General features: G+C 36.1%; 1 protein-coding gene across 1 annotated transcript; it reads right to left on the reverse strand.

Moving 5' to 3' along the window:
* Positions 1 to 384: 384 nt before the first annotated feature.
* Positions 385 to 24,086, reverse strand: LOC121991755 (K(+) efflux antiporter 3, chloroplastic-like). Its single transcript, XM_042545782.1, has 19 exons — positions 23,731 to 24,086; positions 20,401 to 20,775; positions 19,981 to 20,082; positions 19,569 to 19,649; positions 16,478 to 16,579; positions 14,609 to 14,686; positions 7,161 to 7,229; positions 6,952 to 7,002; positions 4,586 to 4,699; positions 4,400 to 4,501; positions 4,194 to 4,328; positions 2,248 to 2,429; positions 2,020 to 2,155; positions 1,865 to 1,936; positions 1,687 to 1,773; positions 1,397 to 1,558; positions 1,167 to 1,256; positions 879 to 1,040; positions 385 to 804 (listed from the first exon to the last, which is right to left on the reverse strand). The coding sequence occupies exons 1-19, from the start codon at positions 23,752 to 23,754 to the stop codon at positions 511 to 513; spliced, it is 2,418 nt and encodes an 805-aa protein (XP_042401716.1). The 5' UTR covers positions 23,755 to 24,086; the 3' UTR covers positions 385 to 510.
* Positions 24,087 to 24,595: the final 509 nt, after the last annotated feature.

Consider the following 24,595-nt stretch of genomic DNA (forward strand, 5'->3'; position numbering starts at 1 on the left):
AAGTATTGTCATCATGAGGTCTGGGGTTCAGTAAATGTCTCCCTTATGTGCTAGTTTTTATTCCAACGGCTAATAGTCACCCGTGATTTACCTCTTCCATGCTGACCCTGGGTCATATTAGCCCTGGACGGATTGACAGGGGCACTGGGGACAAACGTATTTACCTTTTGCCACCATCTTAATATCTATATGGTAAATCTCAAAATTGTATTTCTAACATAGTTGAAAGATTTGACTATGTAAGATTCTTGTTAGATCTTGGACCATATGTTTAATATTTACAATTTTATAAGTTCTTTTCTTAAAACTTATAATCTTCCTCTAATGATTATTATTCAGTTAACAAAATTTTGCATGCGATAACATTTAATATACAAGTTCCAATTAATCGATCAACAGTCAGTATTTTTTTTTAAGAAAACAAACTGTGCATACAAGAAAATGAAGTTCCTTTCCCAATTCTCTTCAAAATCAAATTATCCTAATAAAAACTATGAAATCTGGTCTGTACTATTTTTGTCGGATAGAATGATCCAACACTTTCTCATCTCCCTGGACTTCCTCCTTTACATCTGGTAAATCAATATCTGAATCTAATTGACAATATTTGACACCATCATCATCGTCTATATTCTCATACTCATTTTCCAAGCCACCATTTGCATCCTGTTCAACTACTGTATCAATGATAGATGGCTGATTGTTCTCGGAAACCCGGACACGATTGGCATCATAGCTGAGTGATTGCTTGTTGATCGATAACCGAGTGCTACTTTTGGCCTGAACCAAGTCAGTCACCCTAACCTGTTTAGGCAAAGTTCAGTTCAAGTTGTTATTATACACAAGTGGAGTGGACAACATGGTAAGAATGCAATCACCTGCATTGGCTTCATGATATCAAGATCACGATCTTCATTTCTGTTCAACTCTTCTTGGGCTTGTAACTCCATCGAATCCCTCAGGAGTTGACTCACGAAAGTCACATCATCCGACATGACACCAAACCCTCTCAGTAGCTTTGAGCCAAGCTGCAAACTTGTCTGTATTACAAGGATAACCATCAGAAGAATTTAGTTAGCATAATGCCTAACCATCAGAAGAATTTATCACAATGCCAACCACTAGTTATGTGGTCAGAACAAGGTGTTGCTACTTCTTTTGTATACCTCAGCATTCTCAAGAATAGCATCAGTAGCACCAGCTTTCTTTAGATCCAATAGATGAGAAACATCCTGAGCCCTTGCGTAGATTGGAATCTGTAAAAGCATGCACCATGAAGCTTGATAAACATGAGAAGCTGCAGCTTGTATTTTTTTACAATGGAAATAAAATACAAGTCCTCCTCTTTGAAATTATGAAAATGTGCATGCTCTAATCAAATAGGAAAAAAAATCACCGCAGGAAAAGCAAGTCTTATTCTTTGAACTGCATCAAGTGCCCTACTTCTTCCTGCATACATAACCATGACAGCTTTTGGGGAGGATATACCAGCAGATTGCAAAACTGCTGGTCGGGAACCATCTCCATACAGTATGGGGAAACCCAGCTTCCTAGCTTCCTGGTCGGCAGAATAAGATCATATTTGGTTTTCAACAATTAGATGCTAATTAGATGCGTATAAATGTCAACTATTACAATTGTGGGAATCATTGTTAGTGGAGATGGAAGACTAAGACCGCTTTGTACCTTAACAACCCTTAGATTAAGATCAAATGCAACATATGGCATACCCTCCTCTCCAGCCAAAGGGGTTGATAAAAAATTGGCCAGAACCTGCATAACTTGACGTTGAGTGTTTAGTGAAAAAGAAAACTGCATTTTGATACAAGTTTGGAACCAGTAGCTAGTAGAAACATTGTGATACCTGGCCCATTTGCTCAAACCCTAGAATAACTATTGGTTCACTTGCATCAAAGCTCACCATGTCAGCAACTTTCTGTAAAGTTTATAGCACTAAATTGAGAAGAGGCATATATATATATAATATAATATAATATTGTGCTAGCCCCAAGGACTTACCTCTGTTGCTTGAAGCTTCTCATCAATGATTTCAGCAGCTTTTCTTCCCATTTCATTTAGCAAAGGTGTTAATGCCATAGACAAGACGACGACTATTATGAGAAGTTTGTTCAACTCAAGTGGTAGAACTCCAAGCCTTTTAAAAAGAAATTTCTCTCAATCAGAAAATCTAAAGCAAAAGAAAACACCAAGCAAAGGTATTAATTGTATATCTTGCTGACAGCTGACCTGTTCGCTAAAGAAAACACCACAAACCCAAACTCCCCTCCTTGTGAAAGAAGTAGTCCTATTCTTACACTCTCTTGTAAGGTTAATCCAACACGAGGACCTATTGCAGTTATTATCAAGGTCTTGATAACAATTAAGCCTGATAAGAGGGAAAGTACATTCGGCCATTCTCGGAAAAGGAGCTGCATAACAAAAATTCAAAAAAAAGAAGGATTAATATTCATAGAGAAGTATCTGATACTCGTACATATAGAACAATGAGACAACGTGCACATATATGTAACCTTTTGATGATAGAAGCTGCTGGTGACAGTCTGGAATGTAACATCAATCTCCGAAATCAATAGAGGTGACAAGATTTATAACTTACTACTACATAGTTAGGCTATATTGCTCTCCTGAATTCAATTGAAATATCAATCATTGGATAGTTATGTTTCTAGAAGTAATTGTTAGAAATAATTTATTTTCTTATTATTAATTGTATTATTCATAGTGATGAATGTAAAAACAAAGCTCACTTTCATGGAATGTGAGAACGAAAGGCCCATTGGAGCAAAAGATGATATCACTCACTCCAATCGGTCTCCCGAGCCCCATGGCAAGATACAGGCAGGTCAATCACAAAGGGCATTTTGCCCTAGTGCGCATGGGGGAGGTTAGGCACCCAACAAGGCATTTTGCACTCGTTGAGAATTGACCTCAAGACCTATTGAAGCAAACACTCATGCAAATACCAATTGCGCCAACCAGTGGGGGCAAGAATGAAAGGCCCAATTGAGAATAAAGAGACAATTAAATGCATATATTGATGGAATGTGAAATGAAAGGTTGAAAAATTAGTATCTTTCTATCCATTAAATAGATCTTTTTCTCCATCAAAAAGATTAATGAAGAGGGAGAAACATCTTGAGAAGTTCTATTATTTTCTGTATAGTTGAAGATCAAGGTATCGTTTCTCCTAACATATTGTGTTGCGAAAATTTTGGGTATTAAAGCTTATGCAAATGTAAGACTTGATTCTCATATTCATGAAGCAAGTTTTAACACATATGTCATAGTGTCCAGGCATTCTAATTTTTGTTCAATTAGTTATTCCATATTAGATATTTCCATCTAGAACAAGCATAAAATCTTGAGGGATGTAAAATCAGTGTGAATTCATGATCCATCATTCAGAATTTCAGTTCAAAATAGTTTTTTTTTAATCTATTAAAGTAAATATATATATTCAACTGTGGAATATACATGACTGACTATAAGCCAACCCCAGTTAACCAAACAAAACAATTATAACTATTCACTTGGATAATTATATTTTGCATATAGAGCAAACCAAAAGCAGCACTTGTGAATCTACAACGTTCTTAGTGAATTGAAGGAAATAGATTTTTTTGAAAGTTAATGCAATCGTGGTTCATTGAGAATATGCAAAATTCAATTACATCTATCAATTAGCAATACTTCGCATGTTTATAAGAACTTCTGAACAAGCAGAAATCACATACAATCAAAAAGAATAGAATATGAATGTTTTGTCACTGGGTCAATCTTTATGGCTCATGGCTAAGTTGGAAGTTTGATTTTATTTTTCATCAATAATGATATGCAGTCTGTTTAAGAAAGTCTATTAGAGAATTGTGAAAGTTGACAATTTATACACTAAGAGCATTTGATTTGCATGAGGCTCCGTCATTACCAAGGGCATGTGAAAAAATCTACAATTATAGACTTTATCCTCAGCAAAGAGCCCATGCTGAGTGAATTCCCCTCGACAGCAATTGATCAGCAATGTGTGAGCTCAAGAAGTTAAAATTTTGTAACTTAACACAAAAGTGTACCAATATATTCAGTTAAAATTATTGATGGTCCATAAGTAACTAAAAATTTACTGAACTGAAACAACTTTTGCACATGCTAGACATAATTCAAACATTTGCAAGCACCTGCATGTCAATGGATGTCCCAGTGGTGACAAAAAATAGCCCAAGCAGTAAGCCTCTGAAAGGTCTTATGTCAGCTTCAATTTGTGTCCGGAAATTTGTTTCTGCTAGGAGTGCTCCAGCCAGAAATGCTCCTAGCTACATGAGACAATGAGAATAGTATTTGCAGACAAATGAATTCAGATAACTATAAATTATTCATAACCTACTGTGTCGCTGAAGCCTAACATTTGGGTAAGAAGAGAAGTCCCTGACACTGTAAGCAAACACAGAGCAACAAAAGCTTCTGAGCTCCTTGACTCAGCAACAACCTGTATCAATTAACTAGTCTGTGGAAGTATCCTGTTGACATGATTGGATTAACAAGAAAAAGTTGTGTATATCAATATTCATACTTCAAATATTCGCCTGAGAAGATATTTCCCACCAAGGGAAAGAAGACCAAGACCACCTAAAGCTTTCAAGCTCTCAGCTGCTAAAACTGGCCAAATACTTTCAGTTGCAAGGTTCTGAAATTAAATATCAAAAGAATACTTATGATGTGCATGTACTTTTATAGAATCATGTCAAATGAGCACTCAGTTTCCATTAGACAATATGAAAGAGATGACAATGATACACGATCAAACCAGGTATATAACAGGAAATTTACACAAGAGACAGCCTAAAGCTGAATAGATAATTTTTCTTTAAAAAAAGAACAGAATAACAGAACTCAATCTCAATATTGAAATTAAGATAAAATGAAATGTATGGGCAAGAGATGGCATTCGCCCATTTGAAAGTGAAGTAAATAATTGAAAAAAAATGGACTAGGTGAAGAAATAGATAAAAACTGAAAGGGACCAATTTGATAGAATACAATGGAGCAAATCATGTGGACAGGTTTATATTAGCAACATGAGAACAATATTTGGACAGAAAATCATCATCATCCAGCCAGTTTAGTCCCAACTATTTGGAATTAGTGATGCAACAGGAATAGATCGTGCTGCCAACAACTCAACTCTTGACAAATGAAGAGTGAAAATAATATTATTTAACATAAAAATTATCTTAACCCCTTTTAGAGGTAGAAAATATAACATATTTGTAAACTCACGACTAGGTTACTAAAAATAAAGCTAAACAACTATTTAAAAAAATTAGATAACAGAATCTATAAAAAAAACCAAGTGACTTATTAAATACTCTAATTACATTTTTCTCCTCATGAAGAAAAAGTAAACTCCATCGAGCAAAGGAGCAGGATATTTTGTCAAGTCATATGATGCCTCAGAGTGGAAGTTAGATGATGATCAAGGTTATCTCTATGGAAGATGGTTGTGGTACCTCTTGTTGAATCTCAACAAATAAGTCAGGATCACGTGCTATAGTTCTTCTTTGATCCATGCGCCTTCTATATCTAGGAGTTGTTTCTAGCAAACTAATTGTCTTTAGTGCTCTGATGAGGAGCTAGCACTATATGCATATCAATGACTCTCTCAAAAAAATTGGTCGACAATGACGAGGAAGAGCCGACACCAAAGTGGTCAGAGCACAACTTGTGCACAAATGATCAAACAAAAAACGGGATGTCGATTGATAAGAAATTAGATTCATCATATTAAAAATTGGACTAACGTTTAATTCAAGTGGTAAATCAACAACGTAAGCATTAGGATCTATTTTTCTCTCACAATACAGAAATGACCAAGAAATTGAGCATGAAGTTATCTATGGGAGTTTTTAGAAAATTGCTCAGGGTGAACGCAAATAAGGACATAATCTCCTATATGTATTTGTCTACAATGTGTATCTACTTGAATTTTATAAAGTTCATTACACATTAAAAGTTTCTCCTGATATGGATGTGTTTTTTTTAAGGACGTTCAAAAAATCTCACAGTTGACTCAAAAGAGTAGCAGGTAATGAAAGCAAATCGATGTCGCTTACTGGATTTTACCCATAGAACTATTTACAAACTCAACAATGGGTAAGATAGAATCCCAAATCTCTAGTTTTTCCCAATCGTGCATCTAAGAAGATTCTCTATAAGTTTGTGAGTGAAAGGCATATGAAAATTTGAGTTATGTTTTAGTCAATTCCTGAAGGGTATTTCAAAACTAATTTATCAAAATGATACATTTTGGCTATGTTGCCCAACATTGCACGAGATTTCAAAACATGACAATATAAAATACATATGGTTGTCAATTTTTTTGTGCCTTTGATCTACTTTTTTTCAATTGGCATGATAAGCTGATGGAAATAGCTACCCTTTTATATTGAAGAGGGGCTGCATGTTGATGAAAGTCGGAACACTAAGCATAGCCCCAATGATACAAGAGCTTTGCATCAGTAGTTCCTTTTTACCAAAACAACAGTAGTCACTCAAGAAAGCATGCATGTTAGATTGGTATGATCATTAAAGAGATCCAAGTTATATGTTTGAAGGGAAATCATAACTTAGCAAGATATGCTAATTTTATAACCATGACATGCATAGTTGACTACATGAAGTTGCTTATCCCAATAGCTGCAAGTCTTTTGGCAATTCAAAATTTAGCCACTAAGCTTTTTTACATTCAGTCAATAATCATAAATGATCAACCAACCCTTCACTAAAAGCCAAATAGAGTTTGGTGCAAAAGAGAACTTCATTTTCTTATAACGGTCCTTGGTAAAGTATGAAGAAGATAACAGCTAGAACATTAATATTGCTCATCTTATGGACATCTCCATGTAGCAGTTCTTAATCCTACATGAATATTAAGTATACCTGGCTCTCAAGCACCGGTAGAATCACCAGTAGAGGAACAACTGCAATGTCCTGAAATAATTGACAAAATGTAACATCAATTGAAACTGTCACCACATGATAAATAATAATGTTTTCCAAAAAGAGTAGATAGCCAAAACATTCATGAGAAGCATACTAAACCAAGGAAATGAATACAAGATAAGTTATACAACAGGAAGAATATGAACCTGCAGTAGAAGAATGCCTAAAGTTGCAGAACCAAAACGGGTTGGGAGCTCTCCTTTCTCTGCAAGAAGCTATGCAAATGAATTGCAAGATTAGAGAGATGAAAATATCTTAAGTATGCTAGCTTACATATAGAAATAGAATAATGTAATCTTTTATACATGCATTGTTATGCTTTTGTCGGGAAGCCAAAGGTGAGGTGCTTCAACAAGCATCATGTCAGAGGAGGAGAGTGAAAGAGGAAAGTTTTCGATGATTGGGGGGGAGGGACAGCGAGGTAATCAGACAATCATCTTGTTCTTATGCTTAGCTATGTTGTCCAAGTGGGAAGGAGAAAGAGGAAAGAGAGAGATTGGATTCATTAAGTGGACCACAAATCGCACATTAACTTACAGGTACTCTTTTTGGGTGCTCCAACTACAACAAATCACCCTCTTTATCTATGTACAATAGAGGGGAGAGAACTTCATAACTTGCTCAACCCAATGCTAGTGACCTATGCATACTTACTGCTCGTTTAACCCGAAGACCATTCCTGAGGTTCACCTCCTTGATCGTGCCTCTAGTCAACTCAGTCTTGGTATTTGATTTGCATGAAAGATATTTAGAACTCTTATCCCTGCATTCTCAACATACAATTTCATTCTTGTAGTTTGATGTGTCATCTTCCTTCGTAACGCTTTCTTTGTGATCTCCTTTTGACTTCTACCTTTAATTGATGTGGCATTGTCATATGCTAAACCCTAAAATTACTCCTGTTGGGGAAAGTGAACCTCTGTGAGCATGAAGGTAGAAAATTTGGACGAAGCTCAAGTATTCGTACCATGAGGCTCTTGTAGGAGATTGGTTTGACTACAACAACAACAACAACAACCAAGCCTTTTCCCACTAGGTGGGGTCGGCTGTATGAATCCTTTTACGCCATTGAGCTCTATCTCCTATTATATCATCATCTATATTTAAATAAATTTTATCTTGTTTTATTGTTGCTAACCAAGTCTTTTTTGGTCTTCCTCTTCCTCGTTTTATATGCATGTTTATCATAGTTTCACATCGCCTAACTGGAGCATTTATTGGTCGTCTAAGTACATGTCCGTACCATCTTAAACGTGTCTCTCTGAGTTTTTCCTCAATAGATGCAACTCCTACTTTCTCTCTAATGCTCTCATTTTTTATTTTGTCCATCCTCGTATGTCCACACATCTACCTTAATATCCTCATCTCTGCAACTCTCATCTTCTGCTCATGTGCTCGAGTCATAGCCCAACATTCAGCTCCATATAACATAGCAAGTCTAATTGTGATTTTATAAAACTTACCTTTAAGTTTAAGAGGTACTTTACGGTCACATAATACACTCGACGCTCCCCTCGATTTCACCCATCCTGCTTGTATTCTATGTAAGACATCTCTCTCAATCCCTCCATCATTTTGTAAAAATGATCCTAAATATTTAAATCTCTCGGTTCCGGACAACTCGTCTTCTCCTATCTTAACAATTGTTATTCATTACTTCTAATATTACTAAACTTAAATTCCATATATTCTGTCTTTAATCTACTAAGCTTAAAACATTTCCCTTCTAGTGTTTTCCTCCAAGATTCTAGCTTAGCATTTACTCTTTCACGTGTCTCATCTACCAAAATAATATCATCTGCAAACAACATGCACCACGGTACAGTGAGTTCGTCCATAATTAATGTAAAAAGATAGGGACTTAGAGCCGATCCTTGATGTAACTCTATCTTTATTGGAAATGCTTCAGTTACTCCCCCTGAAGTCTTTACTCTGGTCATTACATCCTCATACATATCCTTAATTAGTTCAATATATGTTACGCTAACACCTCTCTTTTCTAAAATTCTCCATATAATTTCTCTTGGGACTCTATCATATGCCTTTTCTAAGTCAATGAATACCATGTGTAGATCTTGTTTTTGCTCTCGATATTTTTCAATTAATTGTCTAAGAAGATGTATAGCTTCTATTGTCGACCTTCCAGGCATGAACCCAAATTGATTTTCTGTCACTATGGTCTCCTTCCTTAATCTTTTTTCTATTACTTTTTCCCAAAGTTTCATAGTATGACTCATTAGTTTAATACCCCTATAGTTTGCACAATTTTGTACGTCTCCCTTATTCTTATATAAGGGAACTAGAGTACTTATCCTCCATTGATCAGGCATTTTTTTCGTTTTCAATATCATGTTAAAAACTTTTGACTACTTGACTAAAAACTTTTGGTGTCTTTGGACCAATGGTAGATCCAAGAAGTCAAGGTAGTGCAAGAAGGATTGGATCGGTTAACTCCTTGAGCCATGGAACTTTTTGAGGATCTAGATGTGAAAGATGGCATGAATTTTAGAGCTTGGTGGTAGCTTGAAATCATAACTAACTACACCAATGAGTGGTGTAGAATGGCCTACAAAAGCAAACCATAACTTTGTGTTTGAATGATCTTGAATAGACTATTCGATTTTATAGTGCCTATTGACCACTGTCAAAGTGTGGTACCTAGATGTGCTGTAAAATACCGGAAAATAGGCGAATATTAATAAGGAAATTTTCCGGAATTTTTGGAAATTTTTCGGGAATTTTTCGGAGCTCGTACGGACGAGTTGACGGGAATAAAAACGGGGTCCGGAAAAGCCTGTTTAGGCTACCCCATTTAAATGAGGAAAAGTTGAATTTCTAAATTCCTTTTTCTTTATTTATTTTTCTTTTCTTTTCTTTATGTCGCCGTTCACTCCTTTTCCTCTCCCGCGAGCCGAGCCTTCCCCGACGCCGATTTCCTCTCAGCCTTTCTCCTTGCCCTAACCGCCGGCCAGCGGTTTCTTCCTCGCCGCCCTTCCTTTTCTTCTCCACAGCAGCGACGTCAAGCACAGCGCCGTGCCCTAGTTCCGGTCGACGCCTCCTCACCGGCAACCGAGTCCCTTTCACTTTCGGCTGCTACTTTTGCTGCCCTAGCCGACGCCTTCTCACTTCTGTGTTGCCACCGCCTGAAGCCAGGCCGGCCGGCCAACGGCCAACGTCACTGCTTCTCCTACAAGGCTTCTTCTAGATTCAACGAGGGACGAACCTTTGAGACACCCTCTCCTCTTCGGTATCAAGAGGAAGAGTTTTGTGTTCACTAAAACAGTACTTGGATCTAGTTCATTCTGGAGGAATTTCAGATTAGGGTAAGTTGTTTGAATTATGGGTGTGATCCTTGAGGAATTGGGTCTGATATTAATTTTGGTCGTGATAATTGTGATTTAGGTTTATCTGTTTGGGATATTGGCAATTTAACCTTGCTCCGACTGTTGATTTACAGAAACAACGTTTCCAATCAGATTTGGACAAGTTGTAGAGGTAATTTTGTATATGTACTATATTTCATTTTTGTTGTGGACTGGTTAGGGTGCCCTAATTCTACATAATCGTGATATGATATGTGGTTTGAGTGAATTTGGGTTTTGATCATTTGTTGATGATTGATAAATAGGTTAATAACTAATGTTAACCTAGGTATACGTGTTGAATTAAGGAATGGATAAGATTATTAAATAGGTTTGGAGATTTTTATTTAGCTATATAGCTAAATACCTTATCTGTTTGATATCACAGGACTTTGACTCGAGACGGTGTCTCGACGAGGGATCTATTTTGGATACGACCTTTCTATTTTATCGGAGGCGGGTACTTTTGACTTTTTGTCTTTGATATGCTTAGTAATGAAATTAACATATTGCATCAATTGTGTTTCTTATCTGTTTCGGTTAATCACTACCCAAATCTTGATATATGTTTGATTGATTGATTTGTTTTGCATCCCATGTATACTTTACCTGTCTATTACGGGTAGTGATATACCATGCTCACCGTTCGGGACCTAGGTTTTTATACCTTCGTACCTTTGATTCGATATGATTCGTTGACGAGGGTGCACTTTTCTATATATATGGATTAGGTCGATGTTTATATGGTTATTACCATGCATCATTTATGTTGCGCGATAGTCCGCTCCATTATTGTTGAGCACATCGCCATTTATGCACACACCACCACTTATGGGTTAGTGGTCGATTCAGTCAGTGTGTGTTGCAGTAGTGCTCCGCTGGTCCGCTCCTGGGTAGTGTGACACAACGTGTTATCCGTCAGGGATTCCTCCCGTCGGTTGAGAGCATTGAGCGCCCCCATTTATGATTTGGGGTAGGAGGATAGGTGTACTCGACAAAGATCCCGTCCACTCGGTCACTCATCGAGTAGTGACGACAGTGCAACCCCTATTCGGCCTCACTTTTGTAGATGATCGATCGCGCCGGGGTGACCATCATCGCATCATACGCATGATGCATTTATTGTTTGTTGTGCTGCATATTGTTTGGATACCTATGTTTGACATGATTCCTATACCACTTGTTTGACCTTATACTCGGGACTGTTAGTACTGATTCTCCTTTACTCGTATTTATATCTTTCTTATATCAGAGGTACGCATGATTAGTGTTAGGTGTTATTTCTTTACTTTGCATATCAATTGTACTGCCGAGTGTTAGACTCACCCGCCCATTGTTGTTATTTTCGTTGATCTTTGTCGAGAGAGTTCCGGTCCCCACCGCACGTAGTCTTCTCCTCCTGGTTTTGAGTTGTTGTTTCATTCTAGCTTTTCGCTATCGGACTTTGTGTTAGTTTTGTTTGGACTTACATATGGATATTGATGGAATCTTTCCGTTGGATGGACTTTTAGTATGATTTGGATTTACTCTACTACACGGCAGAAGAGGTAAGAAAAATCGGATTTGGGCTTTACGAGTGTAGTTGAGTAGGGTTGATTTCGAGTCAGAGTATTACTATGTTGTTTATTTTTATTAACTGCGTGGTTGTGACAGCCAGAGGCTGAATACATATATAAACTGCGTGGTGATTGATTTTATTTACTGTTGTTATTCCAGCCGCCTGTGGCTGAGGTATTTGTGAGATGTAGAAAAGTTTCAGATTGTCCACCGTACAGGGGAGATGCTGCCGAAATTTTCTCGGACAGGGACTCCTCTGGGGCGTGACATGTGCCAACCTTGTATTGGTTGGCATGAGTTGCACAACCCATGTTTCTATCGGCATAGATAGCAGTTTGCCAATTTCAATGATTCTAAGTCTATAAAGATGGAATATGGACTACCTTCTAGACTGTTAAAGTTAAGCACAAGCCTGGCTTGATTTTCCTACTAGAATCCGAACCTACCTATCTTGCCACAGTTGTGGATGGAATGACATTATTTTGTGCCAAGGCAATAAATGCGAAGCTAAGGAATGGAAGAAGAAAGAAATAAAAGAAAATATAGATTATTGACTTAAGATAAACCAAGATATAATTGAAATTTTTGACCTAACCACTAGATAGGTCAGATCACATATTAACACATCAAGTTGTGTTGTCAACGCAACAGACATTTTTTATTCCGTTCCCTCATTGAGAGGCGGAACGGTGTTGTTGTGTCCAAAGAATATGCACATATCTCCATAATGACATGATATTATCCACTTTGGGCCTAAGCTCTCATGGTTTTGCTCTTGGGCTCTACCCAAAAGGCCTCATGCCAATAGAAATATGTGCATATCCTTTGGACACAATAAATGGTATTAGAGTCATGGTCCAGACTAGATGACATGTGGGGTGACCTTGAACGATGTTGCAGGGAGACCTAGAGCAGGTCAGGGTGATCGAATGCTCGCGGGGAAGGCCCTGGTAGGTCATGGTGATCGAATGCTAGACAATTGGTATCAGAGCAAAGTCATGAGGGCTTAGGCCCAAAGTGGACAATATCATATCATTGGGGAGATATGTGAACATCCTTTGGGCACAACAAACGTCAACATAAAAATGTGTGATAAGCTTGTTTGCAAGCCTTGAAACTATAGTGGCCAAAGGTCCTTCGTGAGCATGAAGTTTTATTCCACGTGTTGTAGAGGCAAAACCCTAATTCTCTTTCGCTCCTTAACAATCGAAGGCTTCTACGGAGCAATTTCTCTTCTTCTCTAGCATTTGCAACACCTCAAATTAAGCTTCCGCTCCTCCTCCTCGCCCCCTCCTCTTCCTCCTTATTGGAAAAATTGGCATCCTCTTCTTCCTCGTCTAGTCAGTGTACTCTTATTCCACATTGAAACATCTTACACTCACTGTCGAAATGCCCTCTTTTTCTTCATTCTCCTCCTCTTCCTCCTCACTAGATCTTTGAAACAAGGGGCAAAAGGCACAAAACTATGAAACTATGTCTTGTTCTGTCCAGGGACCAAACCCCGGCTTAAACCATGGCCCAGATAACATTTTCCCAAAAGCATATATGTTTCGTCCAAAGTATACCGTTGTACACCAATACTACAACAACTTCTAAGCTAAATTACAACCATCCAAACTTTTCCCTCCTAAAATGTATCAAGGAGGAAAACCGAAGTTTGGAATGGGGCATGGAGGCTATGATAAAGAAGATAATTATTCAATAGCAATCCATCAAAATTCAGGCTATTAGAAAACAGAACATTATTAGCACTGCAATAAGTAACATGGCAAGTTGCATAAGTTTTATTTTATATGATTTCTTCGAACTAGTTTCCTAATGATAAGAAGGTCATCAACTCATCATCATCATCAAGCCATATTTATCTCAACTATTTAGGTGGGCTATGTGGAACTTATCCCTCCATTGAGCTTTATACGAGGTTTTATCTCCAATGTTGTGTTTACTTTTTGGTTGAAAGAAAAGAAAAAGAAGGGAATTAAAGGGAAAAGGGGAGGAAACCAATTCCTTTCACAGGCTTTGTATTCATAGCTTTTGCTTATTTTTGTGTTGAGTAAACAAGGGGAGTATTGTAGGCATGAAAATTGTGTTTCTCGTTTGGAAGTCATGCTCTTTTGCTAATTTTAAATTCATCTGCTTAAGTAAACACAACATAATACCAGCCATTTTCATTTTTATTACATTGATTGTTTTCTTTGTTGCCCTTCTAATCCTTTCATTTTTCCACTCTTAAGTATTGTCTTATACTTATAAAGCCCAATTTTCGTCTTTGAATGTACTCATATCATCTCAAACTATTTTCTCTCATTTTATTATTTATTAGATTTTATCATTTATTAAGTCTACAAGTAACTAATATCAAATATTAATATTTTTATTTAGCATTTTCTGTAACTTTTCATATAACATATTAGCATTCTTATCGTAGATTATCTTTTCCAATATCTGAAAGTAAAATGGCAGGCCTCTGATGACATAATTTATAGCTAAGGCATAAACCAACAAAAACAACAAAATATACATCCATGAGTTATAGAATTAATATGTCATTATAGCAATCCATATAGATAACTATGGTGATATTGCTCAACAACCATTGAATTTTTCCTATATTTGATTTAGGATTCACACATATGATGATGCATTAGTTTACCTCAACAAACTTATAAGCACACCTGTAGTACAAAGGCAGAAGAGGATAGTGAAAGGGCAGCTCCAATCACAATCGCTTCATCAATGCTTCGGATATTGACCTGCATTGGAAAAGAAATTTAGGGACCATAGAAAATCAAAGAAAAAGTAAAGCTAGTTGATTATGAATTACTAAATTCAATTACTGTTATATTCCACAAATTAATTAAGAATCAAACAAATATAATTAGTGATTAACTAGAATTTTGTGAGATTAAATTATAGTTTTACATCTGAACCAGGTGATATCAGAAGCCAATTTTTAGTGGCCTTTAGTGTAATTTTTGCATTTAGATGGGTTGATTCATGTGGGGATCAATTTTATTTTGCTTCAAGCTCAAACTATAATTGCATCAGGTTTAAATCAAAGGTTTTACTTTTATAGTTGACCACTAGTGAATCAAGAAAATATCCTTTATTTTCCTCGTCCTAATCCCAAGAAAAGTCTCGAACCCTCCCTCCTCTCTATTCATGCGACACAAGGTGGTTGATTTTTTAATATTATGATTTTAATTATTTTAAATATCCCTTTATTTCTCCTCTTCCTAATCCATGAAAAGTCAGGAAGCCACCCTTATCTTCTATGTTCACATGACATAAGGTGGCTTTCAACACCTTCTTTGCCCCTTTCTTGATTATTTTCGCTCGACCACCAGCATTGTCATGTAGGGCCATCATTCACATAGCAGTTTGTGTTATGGTTTGCCAGTCGCATTGATGCATGATTGTGAACTTTGATGTTTTTGAGTCTTATTATATACAACTCATGTTGCCCTTTATGTCTGCTTTGCACATTTGTGCTCAATTTTCTAATATTGCCTCCAGTTTCAAGTTATCATCCAAGTTAGTTGTGCTGGGTATTCTTAGATGATTGTTGCTTCTTGATCAAGATATTGATTTCTTACTTTGACATGGATTTAAATCACTTGGACCAAGGGAAGTCTATACTTTGATGGATTGACCTCGGACGGGGAGTAACATTTACTTTCAAAGTTGTTTTGGCTATAGTTTGTACTTTATACCATCAAAGCAGGTGAATTATATAAAAAAAATCACAATCAAGAAGACAACCATAATATGACTAAAAAAATAGAACATTATTTACAGAGGACTAATATTTGTACTTCAAAAAGAAATGTAGAGCTTTGTAGTATTCTTATGAATCCTTATCATATTTATGGTCATTTTTATATCAAAAGCAGCATGAAAGTAGCAACAATAGTTTTCATCAGAGATTAAAGAAATGATAATCAGTAATTTATTTACATAAATCATCTTAAAATGTCAGTTTACATTGAAAACCTATGACTGTCATGAGAAACAAGCTGTTCCAAGTTCAAGAACATGATCTAACTCAGAAAAGAAAGAAAGAGAGAATCCTCAAAGTAGTTTTTTTTTTCAAATTTCTCCCCGGTTGAATTCATCAAAAGTAGAAATACTCTGTTTTCCAAAAAAAACAAGTACAAAAAATCCCATTTCCTCTTTTATTCAGCTTAGAAGGAAAGTGATGCAGTTCAAATTTAGGGATAAAATTTAGGGCTCATTTCAAAATTTACAAGTTTGTTAAATCTTTAAAGTTCATTATATCAGTTAGGGTATGTTAGACCATTTCTTAGGAAAATTAGTCTTTATAAAAGGGCTTTGGATGCTTTTGTAATTCATCCTTCTTATGTTATGAAAATTTTCCCACTTTGTAAGTTTCTCTGCATGAGGTTATTGCTAGTGCTACATCAGAAAGTTTGGGCAATGTGCTCTTTCCGACAAAAGGAACTAAAGCATGATAATTCAAAAAAATTGCAAAATGGTCTTCATTAAACAATTTTATCTAAGGATATCTGAAAAGGACACCTCACCAGATCCGGCCGTGAATTGAAAAGAAACTGCAAAATCTTTGTTCCAACAGCTCCATTAGGAGGAAGCTCAAAAGCTGTAAATGCAAGCGTTGATAGTACAACCTTCAAGATATAGGATGGGAAATATGTTGGTCATCAGTACATGTTGATCTCCTTAGCTAATATTGATTTTCGAGTAATAGCATAAGAAAGCAATAAGAAACTATCATGAAACTAAAAAAGACCTGTCATAAGGACCATCTTACAATATGCTAACAACTAAAAAACAAATCACGACTCGAAAAGAATTTTAAATACAAATTTTCATAGCATTTAATACTTGAGGGGACTTAAGAAATGATGTCTTGAATATGATAGGAATAGTCTATTTCTAATAGGATTCAAACAAACCTGAACCAACTCAGCAGCTACAGAAACCTAAGTCCAGGAAGAGAAGTAGAGGAGAGAGATTTAGGAATTGTTCAAGGATGAGACCTTTTCTCCAAAACTTTCCTAGTTTTTCTAAATAAGTCATGCAAAATAGTGAAACCAAAATTCATTGCAATATTCCAAAATCACAGAAACCTCATGATCTTGAATGGACAAGCAAAACTTCCAAAATCAAATGAAGGCATCTTACAAAGGAACATTCCTCCCGATCAGTTCAAAAGAAAACAAAGACACAAAAGACTCATTCATTTACGGATAATTTCCAATGAAAGAAACGACTATATATTCAGGCTAAAACAAGACTACACCAGTGGCAAATACAAGTGACAAAGGTCTGATGCTCAGCCATGGTTTAAAATCTTATTCTACTTGGTGAAATAATTGAAATGTATTGTTGTGTCAATCATGTCGATGACTATTGTATTATGCCAACACTACTACGATACAAGCCAAGATAATTTGAGATAAATTTTTTTTGTAAATTGTCTTCATATAAGATAATGTTAAAATTGTACCATTCCCTAATTGTATTATCTTTTTTTTTCCATCTCCTTCCTCCTTCACATCACCGACACCATATATCAGAATGTCGGCACGATACCGAAACATTATTGTTCCCGTCAAAGACTTAAACTCCAGTACGGCTCGACATTTTGAACCTTGCAATCGACACATATTTTATGATATTTGATATTATTAATACACTTGTGTGGTTATCTCAAACCTCTGTACATATGCTAATTGATACACTCAAATAGACATGCTTTTAATTTATTTTAAGAGAAAAAACATTGAAATAAAAATAAAAATATCAAACTTTTATCTAGTAGAAATTTCCATTAACAACATTAATACTATACTTGGAAGGGGATAGGGAGGTGGAAGGACAATAAAATGAAGATATCAAAAAGTAGTTATTTTGTAGGAAATGAGAAAGGCCGGTGAGCTTACCATAGATGTATTAAGAGCTATGTACAAGGCCACTATTAAATCATCACCAACTCATGGAAGGGTCTAAAATTTTCTAGAGTTTACTAGAATTTTCCACAACCTTCTAGAGTATTGTAGGTTTCACTTGAAGACCTAGAAGAGTCTAGGTAATCCTAGGACAGGACTAAAGAAAAAAGAAAATATCTAGACATCTAGCTAGAATGATTCTCTAGAATGTTGTATAAAGTATCTAGCCACCATCCACTCCTATAAATAGGGATGGTAGATATGATTTGTAACCATGAAAAGAAGAACAAAGAAAGAAGAATAAAGAGAAGAGAAGAAGAAAGGCAAGTGAAAGTGTGTCAGATGCGGGAGTAGAGCTAGTGTGTAGATTCATCTTTATAAGCAATCCAATTTTATCAATAAAGTGATTCCAATTTAAAATCTTCCACTTCCAGTTTCCCGAGAGTCTCATGTTAGGCAATATGTACAAGGTTGAAAATGGGAACAAACTATTTAAAAGAATAAGAAATATGTCAATCTCTCCAAAGATTAAAAAATTAACATTAGCAATAGAAAGAGCTCCCCTTGTCAATGTTGACAACAGGATATTTGATTGTTTATTCTATTCAAATAGCCCAGCCTAGTAAGAAGCTTCTACTTATTATGACTGCCCTTAGCATGAGCAAACATTAAATTTGTGTGGTCTTCCACTATCAAGGTTGTCTAGTAAGATAGTAACATTTTACTGAATTTGTAACCCCATGCCCAGCCCCCCATTTTGAACTCACCAAAAAGATATATTTGATTTCAAATTTTAGATTGACTGAAAGATGTCTCCATTTCACGGTTCAGACATGATTGCTACATCTTAATTTTTCTTACTCCCGCAATTTCCTGCATGTAGTTGAATTTCTTCACTTTTACAATCAGAGGATTGGACAAAAATCGAACTATGTAAGCATCCACCAGAACCATCACAATACTTTGTTTTAATCAAATAATCAAATCCTCCTGGTTTGTATCAGTTCTGAATTGATCGTTCGACGCCCAAGGAAGTCCCCCTGAGAGGAACAATTCCCAGTTCGTCCCTCAGCCAACATGTAATGGCTCACTCTTTCTGCAAGAGAAGCTTGAGCAATTCACTAACAACCATGAGTTTGGGGTTGGAATCTGCATGCCTAATCCTTAGAGTCAATTCTTCTCAAAATTATAGATTCATTTTCCTAACCTCCCTTCCTATATTGTTCCACAGGCCAGAGATTGTCCACCCAGGAGACTTGATGTGGTTATCAGATATCTTATTGAATATTTAGCCTTAGTTTGTTTGGTCAATAGTCTATATAAACAAAAATTCACTTCTGACTTATTTAAGCTTCTTGATCTATCCTATTTATTTCCATTTTTGAGGCATTCTAGTTTAGGCATACAATTGTGTGAATAACTCTAAAATATAATCTCAGACTTTTCTATTTATATTTTTCACTTGCGTTTTATTAGTAGAGAACAAAAACACTAATGGATCAAATGCTAAAATAAATATGACTAATTCATAGAGATACAAATGTTTTCTTTCTAAGATATTGGCAAGCAATTTTCCATCCTTTCCCTTGGAAAAAAAGGAATATATGGATTGGTGGCTTAGTAAAATATCAAACATTAAAACTCGAAAAGAAATAACACACTATAAATTTTCATCAATATTAAATAGTGAAAAGTAGTACCCCACCTGTGTCAACCCCATTCCAAAAGCAAATTTTGCAAGAGCTTTCAGGCGTGCAAGTGAAAGTTCAAGGCCCATCTCAAACAACTGTAGGTACATGGAAAATAATAGATCACTATGCAGTAATGAATTCTTAATGATGAATTGAACATCAATACGGTGGAAATGGACTCTCCATGACTTGCTTAAATTCACTTTATTAACTATATATGTTCCTTAGTATGGCAATCACAACCTGAAAAAACACACTCCAAAACTGATGAGCCTAAGCAGGCAACTTATATCTTGTTTCCTAGGTACCTAAGCTAGTCAAGAACTTATATCAGGCATCTTTAGGTTCTCCATGCAAACATATTTTCCCTTAGAAAGACAATAAGTTCAGATATAAGTTTATATTCAAGAAAAGGAATGGGCATACCAGGAAGAGAATCCCCCATTCTGATAAAAGTTTAACATCCAGGAGATTTCTAATGAGACCAAATTGGTTAAGTACTACACCAGCACAAAAAAATCCAAGTATCTGCACATAGACACAAAGAACAATATTAAATATCTTGAACGTAAAGAACTAGTTGTATTTTTCAATAAGAATAGAAAATGAACAGGCATTTGATGATAGTCTTGCTGACCCTAATTAACCATTATTCCTTATTAATCAGGAAAAACTAATAACTAGAGAACAAACTCAGAAATCCTCTTGAAAAATGGTAGATAAAAACCTGTTAATAATCTTTTTAGTGTTTCCTGATTAACAAGGATGAAAAATCATCATCGAGAGAACATAAAGCAACAAAGATATGCATCTGGAAGTAAATGAGATTTTGAAAATAATTCTTACCGGACTAGCTTTAATGATCCTGAATGCAGGTACAACCAGAACAGTAACAGCCAAAAATGTGAGAGTATCAAAACCTAAATCATTTATAACATCAATAGCATTAGCAACCTCAAGCTGTGCTTGTATTTGAAATCTTAGGCTATAAGATTTTCTCCCAATGTAGTTGTAAAATCCTCCTAGGTTATCACTTTTTTGCAATGACAAGAAGTGGGAGCCCTGGGTTACATCCCTTTGTGTCAACCCTAGATGGCAATATGTGCGGAAAAATCTTGAGGACTGAACATCCCATTGTTTCTTGCAGTAGAGTGTATTCAGTCGGATATTGTAACTAGAGAAAGCTTTTATTGGATTTTTCCAAGATCCAAGCAAACTTCCCTACAAAATTAGGAGCAGATAGCATCAGAACAGTACATTTGAGGAAAAGTTTTATCTACACCATTACTGTAAAATGAAATTAAGATCCACAAAAAAGGAAGACAAACAAGCTCATTCATGGGAACCAAGAGCTAGTGTTAATTGTCACATAGACCAGTAGACAAACATAACCCCAACAGAACATGGACCATAAAAGAATTTGATTGCCTTCCAAATTTCAGCCATGGATGAACATCTTTCTGAACCATTTCTGAAAGTTAAGGATGAATGACCTGTTTGGACTCAGTTTTATGGCAATCAATAATTCAACAAAACCATAAAATAAACTTAAGCTTCTGGGTATCTAAGAATTATAACTAATAATTGTAAATGAAAACCTCCTAGGGAATAAACTTCTCAAACAATCTGTTAAATAGTACTAATCTTGCTCCAACAATGGTTGATTCATGCTATAACTGGTTCAGATCTCCAAATTATTTTCAACAAAATGCAGAGACCAAAGTGGTAACTTCTCAACTTATTAAAATTTTATGCTCATCTAACTTAATTATAGTTTGAGAAATTACTCGTATAGAACATCTAATACTGGGAATTGCCCAAATCTGGTCCTTGTGTTCCAAAATTCAAATGAGACCCCTCTGTTTCTGGACCAAATTTCCCTCTCTTCTTTCACCAAACATCTTGATTCCTTCAAAGCCATTTAAAAGTTGACAACTGTACTTAGTCAAAATAGGAGCTGATTAAAGAGTTGCAGAGAAAAAGAAATAGCTAAGGATTTTAATAATCTATTCTTGTGAGGAGGACTTGGTATCAAGAAAGAGAAAGACACTGAGTAAAGATTGACATTACCTTGAGAGGAAAGGAGAAAATGTTAGAGAAGGGACTGAAAAAAAAGTTCTAATATCTAGTCATCGAGTGAAGTACTATGTTTGGTTTGCTATGTGAGAGATAAGTTGGCAATATGAAAGAACAAGAATAGAATATTGTAGCTTGTTTTAATGTCGAAGTCGAATATAGCACATGAAGCTTGTGAGATGATATGGATCAAGACTCTTCTCAGCAATCTCAAGTATACAACTCTTCATGATGGTCACGCACTATGATAATCAAATTGATAATGTGCAAGTAGCTAAATTTTTTATGAACGCACTAAACGTACCAAAGTTTATAGTCATTTCATCAAATATGTTCAAGGAAATTAGTATTTCATACACCACTTCTTAGGAATGTTTCATCGAACCTATTAGTGGGATTGATCCTCTATTTTGTGCAACAACTAATGCATGATAGATATCTATGCTCAAGCTTTAGGGGAGAGAATAAATGATCTCATTATTCATATTATTTATTTACTTATTTAGGGCAATGCTTGGGACTTCATATAAATAGCAACAAGAAATTGACTGTGAATCCTAAGCATTTCAGATCAGGTCATATTTATTAAAGTTATATACTTATTGTTATCTGAATCTTTTAACTTTCAATCGTGCTATGTAGAGTTTGTTTTTTCTCCCTCTACCACTCAGCCTTCCTTATTCAACTTATCTACTTATAGAATTTATCAGCCTTTATGTTTGTACCATATTAATATGTTTTCTCATCGGGCATTCTATGTGTTTTAATTGTATTATTCTAATAATTCAAGTGCAACTTTCTTCTAGACTAAATCAAAGATCATAGCTGATTTAAAAGTAGCATCCTCCATTGAAGTAGAAACATACCGTGATGGTGTGATAGCATAAATGGTATACATGGAACAGAAGAACAAATGAGATGGAAAATAACCATCAGTTAGGATCAAAGTAGATAGTTGAATATTTTAATCAGGATGCTTGACATTAATTAGTACTTAGCACAGAGACAATCAGAATCACAGTAGTTATCTCTATGGATCGTTGTGTGCGTACGCATTCAACAAGTATTATATCTTAAACCAACAAAGAACTCAAACCTGTGCACCACTACTCAAAAGCATTATTCAGCTACACACACTAGAGAAACGTAACTAAGTGGGCATGCTAAAAGAAAGAAGTCTTGCATTCACCTTAATGTATTTAGGTTTCCATGTGATCATTCGCAGTACAAAACCTATCCTATCAAGAAAAACTCATGCAAACAACAATAAAGCGGCGAGAAACTTATCGAGGTTGGTACAAATTCATGCCTTCGCACATAGTTGTGAAAAGCGTGCGCCTGACTGCGCCTAGGCGCAAGGCGCAGCCAGCCGCGCCATTTGTGCCTGGGCAGTGACCCAAACGTAGTACTTGAATGAAGCGCGTGCCTTTTGAGAGGTTAAGGCGTGCTTAAGGAGAAATTTTCCTAGCCTTATTGAAGTTTTAATTTTTTTTTAAAGCCCAACTCATACCTTTAATTATCCTTTAAATTAATTAGGTTGTTTGCATGCATGCGACACATTTTTCTTGTGTGATTCTTCCTCTCCCCTAGAAAATGAACATCAACCTCCCTTAGTTCCTTGCAAACTTATTTCACTATTTTATCTCTATGTGATTCTTCCTCTCCCCTAAAAAATAAGCATTAACATCCCCTCCCCTCCCCTCCCCTCCCACTTATTCCACTGATTTTCTCTATGGTGTTGATTTTCAAAAATCAACACCACTGTGGCAATGGATATCAACACTACTTTGATGTTGTATTTTGAAAATTAGCACCACTGAGAAAATCAGTGAAATAGTTAGTGAATTTTATTTACATTATTGTTTACTAGTTTATGAAATTTTTGAATTTTGTTAGTGAAATGTTTTGACAATAATTTCTCATATATGTTTGAATTGTAAAAAATTATACTCAAAGTGCGCCTAGCACCTCAGGCCCAACAGCACCTATATGTGCTTTTGGGCGCCTCACGCCTTAAATAACTATGCCTTCACGTAACCAGCCAACAAACTCGAAAATGCTAAATAAAGGGAAAAAAAACAAATAAGTAATCAGAATGACCTTAAGGAAGTGGCAGTCGGTCATGGCTTCGAAGACTTGGCTGAAATCCAATCGAGAAAGAACAAGAAATTATCTCCGTTTAATCTTTTCGAAGAAGAATCAGTAGTAAGAAGAGGAGACGTCCTAGCGCTGCGGCACCATCTTCTCATGATTAGTGTGGCCGGAGGGAGGATATCTGACGCCTCCGTGGCTTCTCGGCCTCCGGTTCAAATAATCTGGCAGCGGGGGAAGAAGAGGACAAGAGGAGGAGGGAGAGGTGAGCAGAGAGCCGCGCCGCCATTTGATTGGTCGACTGTCACAACCAGCACGCGTCGATATGGGGTTCGTGGCTGAGGGCTCTTCTCGCCTCCAATTGATTTTTTTCAGTGCTATATCATTTATCCATTTATTATAGTACACTTATTTTTCAGAGCTATAAATAATTATCAGAAACAAATACTCAGATAATTAAAATTGTACAATAATAAATTAAAAGAATAAGGCCATTTTATATGATTTTTTCTAAAAAATAATTATTCAAAACATTCCAGTGATCTTAGAAAGAAGGTTTTTGTGTGCGTTTGCAAACCCAGATACAAATTGAAGGGTCTGAACTAAGGCTTCAAACATTACAATCAACGCTCGGATGTAGTTTATTGTCTGAAGCAAAATTATGTGTTTAATGAGTGCCGACTGAATCTATCAATTTACTGAAGTTGAGGACAGAGCGACTGCTGTGCTAGCAAAGGCGACAGTGGGAGCTTCACGAGGATGGTGCTATGTCAATGGTGGCTGTGACACTGGACAGAGAGGAGGAGCAAGTGGCAACTTACGGGAGAATCGCTGCTGAAGGTAAAGCAAATGGGCAGGGCAACACATGCATGAG

The sequence above is a fragment of the Zingiber officinale genome, chromosome 6B (assembly GCF_018446385.1).
Source record: "Zingiber officinale cultivar Zhangliang chromosome 6B, Zo_v1.1, whole genome shotgun sequence".
Classification (NCBI taxonomy): domain Eukaryota; kingdom Viridiplantae; phylum Streptophyta; class Magnoliopsida; order Zingiberales; family Zingiberaceae; genus Zingiber; species Zingiber officinale.

What these genes read in the sequence shown, in the direction of transcription:
- LOC121991755 (XM_042545782.1), bottom strand. Translation starts at nt 23,754, where the DNA reads ATGACCGACTGCCACTTCCTTAAG. An exon ending in TCAATTCACGGCCGGATCTG is followed by an intron (nt 14,687 to 16,477) that starts GTGAGGTGTCCT and finishes TTTCCAATGCAG; the next exon opens with GTCAATATCCGAAGCATTGA. An exon ending in GGACATCCATTGACATGCAG is followed by an intron (nt 2,430 to 4,193) that starts GTGCTTGCAAAT and finishes TTTGTTATGCAG; the next exon opens with CTCCTTTTCCGAGAATGGCC.